Here is a 13,360-nt window from a genome sequence, read left to right as displayed (position 1 = left end):
TCCCGTATCCCTGATCGTCAACCCGTGTGTACCGACCTCCGCCTGTTCTCCGACCGACCCCGTAAGCCTGACTCGTTTGACACTTCTGCCTTCCTTGATTGTTCTCCCGTGTACCGACTTCTGCCTGCCCGCTGACCTGCTCTCTACACCCGACGTCCCAACTACCGCTGCTGCACCTGACTGCCTGCCCGATCCTCGACCATCGAATAATAAACGTTTTTCCCGAATTACCTCTGCGTCTCCCGTGTCCTCCTGCATTTGGGTCCTACCTCCGTTCCGATAGGTCGTGACAATTGACCCCTCTGTAGAAATTGCGTAAGCCGCGTCGCTGACCAATCAGAGGCCAGAGATTTGCCGAAACCACGCCCCTTGTTGTCGTCCGCCATAACCTCTGACAAAGTCGCATGGTTCAGTAGAGCTGAAATACTTGAAGCCCTGCTGTCTGCTCTTCAACGATATTTCACTATTCGGTAAGAATCCGAGTGTGAAAAATCAGCTGGTAAATCGGACAATTTCGCTCTCGACTTTTCTTCCTGCGACGCCATTTTGTCTGTTTGTCTGAGGTTAGCAACAGTGGGGGGACGTGACTTCAGGAGTTGTGGTTAAGTGCCCTGTACGGAGGGGTCAATTGGTTGTAGTGTGGTTGCTCAGCATTCCTTTAAAAGGTTTGGGGATTTTTGGTCCCTTTTGTTGTGGTTAGGATTTTCATTTTGACACGTTTTTGTTCTTTGTCTGGTTTCATGCAAACAGAGAGGTGACTGGGTTGCATGCTATTCGCACTTCCACAGAAAAAACAAAGTCCGCAAACTCAGCATAACCTGGATATTCCGTTCCTCCACCCAACATTTTAGTCACGTCTTTTCCATCAAGTTCTAGCCCAGTCAAGAAGTTCACAATCATCTCAGACTTTGCAAATAGAACATAGCATTTTTACAAGAAATAAGGACATCACTGGACTCTCTTAATCTGAGTGATTCCTTTGACCCAGTCTTTGGCCAGTTATTAGTTTTCCTCTGAATGCTCTCTGCACTACTAAACGATGTCTATAACACCAGAGCCTCCCAAACCTGTGTGCAGGCTTCCTCATCCCAATGATAAAATGTTCCCTCTATTACACTAAGAGCTTCTCCACTTGTGTATTTTTTTCAGATGGAACAGTCTATGTTCTGAATTTACACCACTTGTTTCAACAAGAGCCTTAAAACACTCTTTGAACTTCAGCAGATTTCCAGAGAATACAAACGGCTCTGGAACTGGAAGCCTTGTTGCTGTGAGGGATTTCTTTTGCGCTTCAACTTCAGTATCTTTTGCTGCTATCTCACAGTCACTCGTTTGGGGCACTTGAACGCTTTTTGACATCTGAGGGTTGTAGGAGGAAAGGGAGGTACATCTGAACTCAGAAGGACTTGGGGGCACAACCCACTGGACTGCTGCACTGAGAACTGATTTAACAAATTGACTTCTATTTCACTCCCTCTAATTTCAGCATTCGCCTTTGATTCCACTTCATCACGTGGATGCTGGCGTATGTGGACTTGAACGCGTACTGGGGCCCAAAGTTGCACCGATATTACTTCGCACCTGCACTGACTGGCCTCCTTTCTGCGATGGATGACATCTCTTTCTTAACAATCCACAAGTGGCACAGAAAGGATTTTTTTTTATTTTTTACTTTAACTGCTCCCAAAGGTTTTCGTTTGGATGAGAGAAAATTGATGCCTTGTTTGGTATTTATTTTGTCACAGCAATCAGCAAATTCTCTTAAATCACAGGACATGACCAAGTCACTGTGAAAAAACAAAGAAACGAGAAATATACCCTTTCACCATTAACACAAATACATATGAAACCAAAATGGTGACTATAAAATACATTTACCGTGTGTGCCATAGTGATTAGTCGGATGTGAGAGAATTTCCCGTGCAAGAGACTTTTCTCCTTATTCATCCGGTCTCATGCTAGCCCAATGACATAGAATAAAAACTGGACTGCGCACTCTGCATCCATCATTGGTTCCACCATGGTCAACAGGCTCTGACTTCTGGTCAGGGCAAAAAGTATGGTTAAGCATATACTCATTATTATGAAAGACAATACAATAAATAAATAATAATTAATTATGAAGGTTAAGCTGAAACACACTTACTGGTGAAAAGTTACTTCTTTGCGATCGCCTCCACGGTTTTGACAGCCAACAGCGCAACTAAAAAGCTAAACCTAACATATTCCAATTAAATACGATATTATGTTTCGCAATGTACAATTGTAAGGATGACAAACGACGTCAACTTTCACGTGAAATAGCAGATAAAGCAATGTTTTTGCCATGACCGGGAGTTGACCATGTGAAAGGGGCCTGTGCGCAGTCCGGTTTTTATTCTGCGTCATTGGTTACACTTTTAGAACTTTAATACAATATTCACAAATAAAACATTTTCATAGACAGTTACAGTCTTCTTCCCTTTTTAGTATTGCATTTGGTGTGAGTTGTTTATACAGGATTGTGTGTGTGTGTGTGTGTGTGTGTGTGTGTGTGTGTGTGTGTGTGTGTGTGTGTTGTGTGTGTGTGTGTGTTTCTGAACAGGGAAGGCAGCATAGAATGTTTTACCATGAAGAATTAGCACTTTTTTGTAAAACAAAAGTCTTTAGTGTACTAATTTGAATCATTACTTCAACTTTAACCACAGTCTTTTTTTTTTTTTTTTTAACACACGTAGGAAGGAAGGACCAGGAAGTGGAAATGATTACTAAGGGGGAAGTCAGAAAGGCATTACAAAGGATGAAAAATGGGAAGGCAGTTGGTCCTGATGACATACCGGCAGAGGTATGGAAGCAATTTGGAGAGATGGCTGTGGAGTTTTTGACCAACTTATTCAACAGAATACTAGCGGGCGAAAAGATGCCTGAAGAATGGAGGAAAAGTGTTCTAGTTCCCATTTTTAAGAACAAAGGGGATGTTCAGAGCTATGGGAACTATAGAGGAATAAAGTTGATGAGCCACACAATGAAGTTATGGGAAAGAGTAGTGGAGGCTAGACTCAGGACAGAAGTAAGTATCTGCGAGCAACAGTATGGTTTCATGCCTAGAAAGAGTACCACAGATGCATTATTTGCCTTGAGGATGCTCGTGGAAAAGTACAGAGAAGGTCAGAAGGAGCTACATTGTGTCTTTGTGGATCTAGAGAAAGCCTATGACAGAGTACCAAGAGAGGAACTGTGGTACTGCATGCGTAAGTCTGGTGTGGCAGAGAAGTATGTTAAAATAGTACAGGACATGTATGATGGCAGCAGAACAATGGTGAGGTGTGCCTTAGGTGTGACAGAGGAATTTAAGGTGGAGGTGGGACTGCATCAGGGATCAGCTCTGAGCCCCTTCCTGTTTGCAGTGGTAATGGATAGGCTGACAGATGAGGTTAGACTGGAATCCCCTTGGACCATGATGTTCGCAGATGATATTGTGATATGCAGTGAAAGCAGGGAGCATGCAGAGGAACAATTGGAAAGGTGGAGACATGCACTGGAAAGGAGAGGAATGAAGATTAGCCGAAGTAAAACAGAATATATGTGCGTGAATGAGAAAAGTAGAGGGGGAAGAGTGAGGCTACAGGGAGAAGAGATAGCGAGGGTGGATGACTTCAAATACTTGGGGTCAACAATACAGAGCAATGGAGAGTGTGGTCAGGAAGTGAAGAAACGGGTCCAAGCAGGTTGGAACAGCTGGCGAAAGGTGTCTGGTGTGTTATGTGACAGAAGAGTGTCTGCTAGGATGAAGGGCAAAGTTTACAAAACAGTGGTGAGGCCGGCCATGATGTACGGATTAGAGACAGTGGCACTGAAGAAACAACAGGAATCTGAACTGGAGGTGGCAGAAATGAAGATGTGAGGTTCTCGCTCGGAGTGACCAGGTTGGATAGGATTAGAAATGAGCTCATTAGAGGGACAGCCAAAGCTGGATGTTTTGGAGACAAGATTCGAGAGAGCAGACTTCGATGGTTTGGACATGTTCAGAGGCGAGAGAGTGAGTATATTGGTAGAAGGATGCTGAGGATGGAGCTCCAGGCAAAAGAGCGAGAGGAAGACCAAAGAGAAGGTTTATGGATGTGGTGAGGGAAGACATGAGGGCAGTTGGGGTTAGAGAGGAAGATGCAGGAGATAGGCTAAGATAGCAAAAGATGACACGCTGTGGCGACCCCTAACGGGACAAGCCGAAAGGAAAAGAAGAAGAAGTGTTTAAATTGTTTGGGGCCATTTGCCACCTCAAAACTCAAAGTCCTTTTAATTCTTGGCGAATGTAATACAAAACCTCGAAATTGCCCGTCGGTCTGAATTGGAGTCAATGTGCTCTGCGACTGGGTGTCGACCAATTCAGGGTGAGCCCAGCGTCTCACACAGATTCAGCAGGGATTGGCTCCAGCACGCCCGAGACCCCAGTGAGTAAGCAGCTCAGGAAATCGATGCATGGATGAATGAATGGAATGCATTAGGACACAGTATAACGATTGTTCAACAAATGACCAGTAGACGGCAGTAGCGTTTCCAGCAAGTGCGAGGAGAAGAAGTGACGTCCTCGTACTTCCGCACGGAGCTCAATCGCATCGTCCTAGGAAATGTGTGCATCTTTTTAGGCTGGGGGGCATTTGGGAGGGACGTTACAATCACTTAATTAATAAGATCACACGCTGCGTCTAGGTTTTTGTGTGAGGGACCACCGTGGTGAAGGTACAAGTACATGGGGCTGTACTTAACAACGCGAGTCCTTTCCGAAAGCTATCCGATACCTGCCTTGCTTTTCGCTCTGAGGGTGTGACAGGTTTTCGTTGGATGCAGTTTTACAGCTTTGATTAAACTTGGCTGTTCGTACCATGGAGTAGCGCTTTTTGACTGCTCCATTATTGACTCCCGCTTTAGCAGATTTATTGAAAAGTGCCGCGTTGGCGTTTGACGAACCGCCTTCAAGCTGCACTGATTCGTTTATTTGCTCGTGAAGCGGATGTTTGCCAAGCACTGATTGGTTAAACGTGGTGCGTTTCCGTCCAGACATAACGCCTTCAAGTTTTTGTGTGAACTTTCAGTGAAGGCATAATGGTTGACATGTTTCCTTCTGTCAGTGTCTGAAATAATTTGAAGGTAAAAAAAATCGGCGTTTTCATGACGACTCATATTTTAGGATTTACATTTGGAGCACTAATCCTTTTTTTTTTTTTTTAATCATTTTACAACATGGTGCACTGCGTGTCACCGCCCTCCCTGACCATTTGCCAAAGAGTCCAAACTGCTTGCTTTAATCTGTTCACTCATTTTCAAATTGAAGCTGTATGTGAAATCAAACACACTGCAAAAAGAGTTGCGCACATACATTTGAAGCCAGAAGTTTGCATACACTGAAGAAAAACATGTTTAATTTTTGTCTCACTTTCTGAAGTTAAATGAAATTAACCTCGCCTATTTCAGGTTAGTTAGCTCAACAAAATTATTTAATTTTGTTAAATGCCACAATAATGAGAGAAAATTTTTGAGAGAATTTCATATTTCCTTTGAGGTCAAAAGTTTACATACACAAAAAGTACTAAATCTTTAAAGAACATGGAGAACTTGAGATGATGAGGTCATGGCTTTGAGAGCTCACAATAGGTTAACTGATGACAACATGTGAGTTAATTGACATTGCACCTGGGGATGTATTCAAGGCCACACTTGAAACACTTTGCTTCCTTGTATTAAATCATGGGTAAAATCAAGGAAAGGGCAGGAAATCGGAGAAAGAATTACGGTGGCCACAAGTCTGGCTCATCCCTGGGTGCAATTTTCACATGCTTGAAAGTGTCACGTTCATCTGTTCAATTATATGCAAGTGTACATTTCATGCCAATGTGCAGCCATTACACTGCTCAGGAAGGAAACCGACTCTGTGTCCCAGAGATTAACTTTTTTTTTTTCCAAAATGTGCGAATCAACCCCGGACAAAAGCTAGAGACCTTGTGCAGATGCTGGATGAAGCTGGCAAGATAAGAAATTGTCATTATCCACAGTGAAACAAGTCCTGTACCAACATAAGATGAAAGGCCACTCACTGAGAATGAAGCCATTACTCCTAAAGATACATGAAAAAAAATCAGATTACAGTTTACAAAAACACACCAAGACAAATATCTTAACTTCTGGAGAAATGTCCTCTGGTCTCATGAAACTAAAGTAGAGCTATTTGGCTATAATGACCAATGTTACATCTGGAGGAAAAAGGGAGAAGCTTGTAGACCCGAGAACACCGTACCAACTGTGAAGCATGGAGGTTGCAGGATAATGTTGTGGGGCTTTTTGGTATCATTAAAACTACTCTTAAAAAGTACAATTTATTCAAAATGTTGCTTGAGTAAATGTAGTGGGTTCCTACATTTAATGCTGTTCAACTGTGACTTTCTACTTCTTACTACGACTTCTACTCGTGATCTGCAATTGTCCACCACACTCCCTCTGAGAGGCCAAGGCACGCAGAACAGGAACAGCACATCCAACTCCTCAACAAGGCACGCATGACACAACTTATCAATTATTATTATTATTATCAAGTACCGCTCGTTATTGATTTTGGTCCATGCGCTGTTGCTGCCATAATTCTACAGAATGTAATAATCTCACTTGGCGATATCGACTCAAAAGTGTCGCCATGCAGGGGAAACACTTTTTAGCAGACTTCATGAATAAGCAATCGCCTTTGTCAGTGGAAATTGGAAATCTATTACGCTTCATACATGCTCAGAAATCGTGTCAACACTCAAGCGGCTTTCTGACTCAACGAGGTTTCACGTCATATGCCAGATGTAACTGCACAATCGTGTGTGTTCTCCGATCTGGAATGGAAGATCATCTATCTCGTTTGGGTTCTATCTTGGTTCAGCTGTGAGTGAGGAATATGACCAGGCTAGTGGGATGCTGTGCTTGTAGGCCCAGTGCCAGCTGACAAAAACATGTTTGTGTTTCAGGTAAGTTTTGTTTTTCCCTGTTCCCATTTACATTCTTCTTCCACTTCCTCCTCCTCCTCCTCCTTTTGGCTTGTCCGGTTAGGGGTCGCCACTGCGTGTCATCATTTTCCATCTAAGCCTATCTCGTGCATTTTCCTCTATAACACCCACTGTCCTCATGTCCTCTCTCACAACATTCATCAACCTTTTCTTTGGTCTTCCTCTCGGTCTTTTGCCTGGCAGCTCCATCCTCAGCACCCTTCCACCAATATACTCCCACTCTCGCCTCTCAACATTTGCAAACCATCGAAGTCTGCTCTCTCTAACATTGTCTCGAAAACATCCGACTTTGGTTGTCCCTCTAATGAGCTCATTTCTAATCCTATCCAACCTGGTCACTCCGAGCGAGAACCTCAACATCTTCATTTCTGCCACCTCCATTTCTGCTTCCTGTTATTTCTTCAGTGCCACCGTCTTTAATTCGTACATCATGGCCGGCCTCACCACCGTTTTATGAACTTTGCCCTTCATCCTGGCGGATACTCTTCTGTCACATAGAACACCGGACACCTTCCGCCAGCTGTTCCACCCTTCTTGGACCCATTTCTTCACTTCCTCACCACACTCATCATTGCTCTGTATTGTTGACCCCAAGTACAGTGAAGAAAACAACTGTTTGAACACCCTGCTTAGAAGTCATGGAGGGGTGAAATTTTCATCGTAGGTGCATTACCACTGTGAGAGAGATAATCTAAAAAGAAAATCCCGAAATTAAAATGGATGATTAATGATTTATTTGTGTGCTACAACTGCAAATAAGTATTTGAATACCTGTCTATCAGCTAGAATTCTGACCCTCAAAGACCTGTTAGTCTGCCTTTTAATAGTCCACTTCCACTCCATGTATTATTCTGAATCAGATGCACCTGTGTGATACATACAATCAGTAAGGCTCTAACTTGTAACATGGTCACAAAGCAAAGAGCTGTCCAAAGACACCAGAGACAAAATTGTACAACTCCACGTAGTTGGAGAGGGCTACGGGGAAATTGACAAGCAGCTTGGTGAAAAAAGGTCCTCTGTTGGTGCAATCGTTAGAAAATGGAAGAAGCTAAACATGACGGTCAATCTCAATCGGAGTGGAGCCCCATGCAAGATATCACCTCGTGGGGTCTTAATGATCCTTAGAAAGGTGAGGAATCAGCCCAGGACTACACGACAGGGCTTGGTCAATGACCTGAAAAGAGCTGGGACCACCATTTCGAAGGTGATCGTTGGTAATACACTAAGACGTAATGGTTTGAAATCATGCATGGCTCGGAAGGTTCCCCTGCTTAAACCAGCACATGTCAAGGCCCGTCTTAAGTTTGCCGATGACCATTTGGATGATACAGGGGAGTAATGGGAGAAGGTTTTGTGGTCAGATGAGACAAAAATTCAACTTTTTGGTCATAATTCCACTAACTGTGTTTGGAGGAAGACGAATGATGAGTTCCATCCCAAGAATACCATCCCAACTGTGAAGCATGGGGGTGGTAGCATCATGCTTTGGGGGTGTTTTTCTGCATGTGGGACAGGACGACTGCATTGTATTAAGGAGAGGATGACTGCGGCCATGTATTGAGAGATTTTGGGGAACAACCTCTTTCCCTCAGTCAGCGCATTGAAGATGGGTCGTGGCTGAGTCTTTTAACATGACAATGACCCAAAGCACACAGCCAGGAAAACCAAGGAGTGGCTCCATAAGAATCATATCAAGGTTCTCGAGGCCTAAAGCCAATAGAACATTTTTTGGAGAAAGCTAAAACGCCGTGTTTCCCAGCGACAGCCCAGAAAGCTGTCTGATCTAGAGAAGATCTGTGTGGAGGAGTGGGCCAAAATCCCTCCTGCAATGTGTGCAAACCTGGTGAACAACTATAGGAAACGTTCGATCTCTGTAATTGCAAACAAAGGCTACTGTACCAAATATTAACATTGGTTTTCTCAGGTGCTCAAATACTTATTTGCAGCTGCATCACACAAATAAATGGTTAAGAAAATCATATATTGTGATTTCTGGATTTTTCTTTTTAGATTATCTCTCTCACAGTGGACATGCACCTACGATGAAAATTTCAGACCCCTCCATGATTTCAAAGTGGGAGAACTTGCAATATAGCAGGGTGTTCAAATACTTATTTTTTTCACTCTGTTTGAAGTCATCCACCCTCACTATGTCTTCTCCCTGGAACTTCACTCTTCCCCCTCCACCCCTCTCATTCGGGCACATATATTCTGTTTCACTTCAGCTAATCTTCATTCCTCTCTTTTGTAGTGCGTGCCTCCATCTTTCTAATTGTTCATCCACCTGCTCCCTGCTTTGACTGCAGATCCCAATATCATCTGCAAACATTATGGTCCAAACGCTATGGTCCAGTCTAACCTCATCTGTCAGCCTATCCATTACTACTGTAAACGGGAAGGAGCTCAGAGCGCATCCCTGATGCAGTCCCAACACCACCTTAAATTCTTCTGTCACACCTAAGGCATACCTCACCATTGTTCTGCTGGCCTCATACATGTCCTGTACTATTCTAACATATTTATCCGCCACACCAGACTTAAGCATGCAGTGCCACAGTTCCTCTCTTGGTACTCTGTCATAGGCTTTCTCTAGATCCACAAAGACACAATGCAGCTCCTTCTGACCTTCTCTGTACTTTTCCACGAGCATCCTTAAGGCAAATAATGCATCTGTGGTACTCTTTCTAGGCATGAAACCATACTGTTGCCCGCAGATACTTACTTCCGTCCTGAGTCTAGCCTCCACTACTCTTTCCCATAACTTCATTGTGTGGCTCATCAACATTATTCCTCTATAGTTGTCACAGGTCTGAAAATCGCTTTTGTTTTTAAAAATGGGTACTAGCACACTTTTCCGCCATTCTTCTGGCATCTTCTCTCCTGCTAGTATTCTATTGATTAAGTTGGTCAAAATCTCCAGAGCCACCTCTCCAAATTGCTTCTATACCTCCACTGGTATATCATCAGGACCAACTGTCTTTCCATTTTTCATCCTTTGTAGTGCCTTTCTGACTTCCCCCTTAGTAATCGTTGCCACTTCCTGGTCATTCATGCTTGCCTCTTCTACTCTTCCTTCTCTCTCATTTTCTTCATTCATTAACTTCTCAAAGTATTCTTTCCATCTACTTAGCACACTACTGGCACCAGTCAACATATTTCCATCCTTAATTTTAAGGATCTCTATCCCATCTCTATCCCTCTGTCTGGCCAACCTGTAGAGATCCTTTTCTCCTTCTTTTGTGTCGAACCTGGTGTACATGTCATCATATGCCTCTTGTTTAGTGTTAGCCTACTTTTGCCCTTCGTCGCATCTCAATGTATTCCTTTCACCCCTTCTCAGTCCTCTCCGTGTCCCACTTCTACGCTAATCTCTATCCTTGGACGACTTTCTGTCCTGGGATGACTTCCTGTATTTTGGGGTTTCCCCCACCAAGTCTCCTTCTCCCCTTACCTACCAGAAGACACCCCAAATAATCTCCTGCCTGCCTCTCTGAATACCTTCGCAGTAGTATTTCAGTCTTCTGGGAGCGCTTCCTGTCCATCTAGAGCCTATCTCACCTCTTTCCGAAAGGCCATACAACATTCTTCCTTTCTCAACTTCCACCACCTGATTCTCTGCTCTACCTTTGTCTTCTTAATCTTCCTACCCACCATCAGAGTCATCCTACACACCACCATCCTATGCTGTCTAGCTACACTCTCCCCTACCACTACTTTACAGTCAGTAACCTCCTTCAGATTATATCGTCTGCACAAAATATAATCTACCTGCGTGGTTCTACCTCCGCTCTTGTAGGTCACTCTATGTTCCCGTGTCTTCTAGAAATAAGTGCTCACTCCTGCCATTTCCATCCTTTTTGCAAAGTCCACCACCATCTGTCCCTCAAAGTTCCTTTGCTGGATGCCGTACTTACCCATCACTTCTTCATCGCCCCTCTTTCCTTCGCCCACATGTCAATTGAAATCTTCATCAATCACAAATCTCTCTCTGTCTGGGATGCTCAAAACTACTTCGTATAGTTCCTTCCAGAATTTCTATTTAATTTCTAGATGATATCCTACCTCTGGGGCATAGCCGCTAATCACATTATACATAATGCCCTCAATTTCAAATTTAAGCCTCATCACTCAATCTGATACTCTTTTCACCTCCAAGACATTCTTAGCCAGCCCTTCCTTTAAATTAACCCCTACTTCATTTCTCTTCCCATCTACTCCATGGTAAAATAATTTGAACCCTGCTCCTAAACTTTCCACTTGCTCTCTTGGATGCACGATATATCAACCTTTCTCCTAATCATCCTGTCAACTAACTCCTGAGCTTTTCCTGTCATAGTCCCAACATTCAAAGTCCCTACACACAGTTGTAGGGTCCGTGCATTTCTCTTCTTCTCCTGCCGACTAAGCCGCTTTCCTCCTATTCAATGTCTTCGAACCACATTATCTGAATTTCTACCTATGCCTTGCAGATTAACAGTGGCAGGGGAGGGCGTAGTTAGCCCGGGCCACGACCCATCCATTATGGAATTCGTTTGATGAACGCTCATATATGTTTGGCACAGTTTTATGCCGGATGCCCTTCCTGACGAAACCCTCTGCATTTATCCGGGCTTGGGACCGGCCTACAGGTTGCACAGGGTTGTGCCCCCCATCAGGCTGCAGATAGTCAAATAATCGTAATCAAATAGTCAGCACATCAGGTACACAATTTACATACTACTTAGTCCATGTTAAAGTTAAAGTCAAATAAAAGCAATCAAATAAACCAAGTCAGCATTTACATTCATCATGTTTTACAAATGGTTTCCAGCCTCTCTCTTTCTCTGTGTGGGGTTGTGCCTCCTCTCAGGCTGATGCTCCGAACCCAGACCTCATTCCAGAGTGATGCTGTAGGAGTGACTGTCGTCCTTATAACATGCACCTACTCTGGTCAGCTTTTCATCAGAATTGGTTACTATGTCAATTATGAATACACTGACCCAGAACTCCGGGAAAACCCACCTCTGAAACCCGACTACTCCAAGGTAAGAAATGACTGCTGGGCTTGTTTTAATAGTTCCAATTTTTTTGTCACGCCATAAGGACCATTTATCTCATGTACATCGGTATCTCTATTTACGAAATTAATTTGTTCCGGAAGTCATTCCGTAGTGTCAATTTTTCATAAGTTGAAGCGCTTTATAAGTGTCAATAGCCTAATCAGTTCCATCGGTTGTCTGTGCACCTTAAACATACTCGTCCACTCTGATGTCACATGATTATCATTGCAGCTGTGTATTACATTAATTAAATTTGACTTAAATTGCTGTGTGCCCCGTCGACATGATGAGACAGTTGAGGGGTCAAAGTCTGATATTGGACCTGCATTTCACCCTTATAGGTGCACAGGAATACTTTGGCCTCCAACCCAAAGGAACCCTCGCTTCCAAATCAACTGGGAAGGTCTAGCAGAGAAGATGGAGAATAACGAGAACCTGGACCCATATCCGTACATCAGCAGGATGCTCCCTCTGGCCTGTCTACCAGGAAAGATGCCACCTCTTGGACTTATAACTGTCAATTCCCTGGACTGCATTTAAATGGTCATATTAGTTCTACGGACAAGCACTTCTCACTTGTATACACCCCAACACAGCATCACTGCAGGACCCAGAAGAGGAAAAAAAAAAAAACAGACATAGTGGTACAACACAAACATGACTGATTTAATATACAGTACATAATCTTTGACCTGTTAGCAGTCTTCTACCCGAGGTGGTCAATATCTAAGTCATCGGTTGCAGTTTTGAGGACTCTCTTTGCTTCTTAAAAATTCAATTGTCCTCATACTTGTGTACACTTGCAGAAGCAATTTAAAGCTTTGCGTGGTTAGAAAGGGTTGCTCACAAAAAGGTTTGGCGTTTTTGTAAATTTGTACCATTATAAATGCCATAGAAAAAACCTCTGAAACGTTATGGGTTACTTTCAGGCGTGTGTCCCATCTCCCTTGTTTGCTTTAGCAGAAAAAATGTGACCTCAGTAAAGATTGGACAAATTAATACACAATTTCCTTTTAACTTGAAAATCAAATTTCATGATATTCCACATGTGCAACTCCATAGAGATGACAATTATTCTAAAGCGCAGTCAATCTTGTACATAATCCCTGTCACAATTTTTGAATGTTTTGAGGACATTTTTGTAATAAAAATTGAAAAGGTTTTTTTTACTCGAGGCTCTGTGGGTGCTAGAATAAGACAATAAAAGTGGTCTGCTGATAACTACTGAGCCTGGAAAGAAGTGCAGTGCACAAACGACGAGAGTAACCTCTCTTTCCCCTCCCCTGCCTCCTGGCTTTT

At 43.3% G+C, this 13,360-nt stretch overlaps 1 protein-coding gene across 1 annotated transcript; it reads left to right on the top strand.

Annotated features, from left to right (window-relative positions):
- Positions 1–6,965: 6,965 nt before the first annotated feature.
- asf1bb (anti-silencing function 1Bb histone chaperone) lies at positions 6,966–13,101 on the top strand. The gene is given in 5 exon segments (XM_061829324.1): positions 6,966–6,980; positions 11,872–11,903; positions 11,905–12,046; positions 12,403–12,432; positions 12,434–13,101. Coding segments are annotated over 5 exon segments (387 nt in total). The 3' UTR covers positions 12,602–13,101.
- The last annotated feature ends 259 nt before the right edge of the window (positions 13,102–13,360 follow it).

The sequence above is a fragment of the Syngnathoides biaculeatus genome, chromosome 9 (assembly GCF_019802595.1).
Source record: "Syngnathoides biaculeatus isolate LvHL_M chromosome 9, ASM1980259v1, whole genome shotgun sequence".
Taxonomy (NCBI): Eukaryota; Metazoa; Chordata; class Actinopteri; order Syngnathiformes; family Syngnathidae; genus Syngnathoides; species Syngnathoides biaculeatus.
The sequence above is the reverse complement of the archived record's forward strand: the minus strand, read 5'-3'. Positions and strand labels throughout refer to the sequence as shown.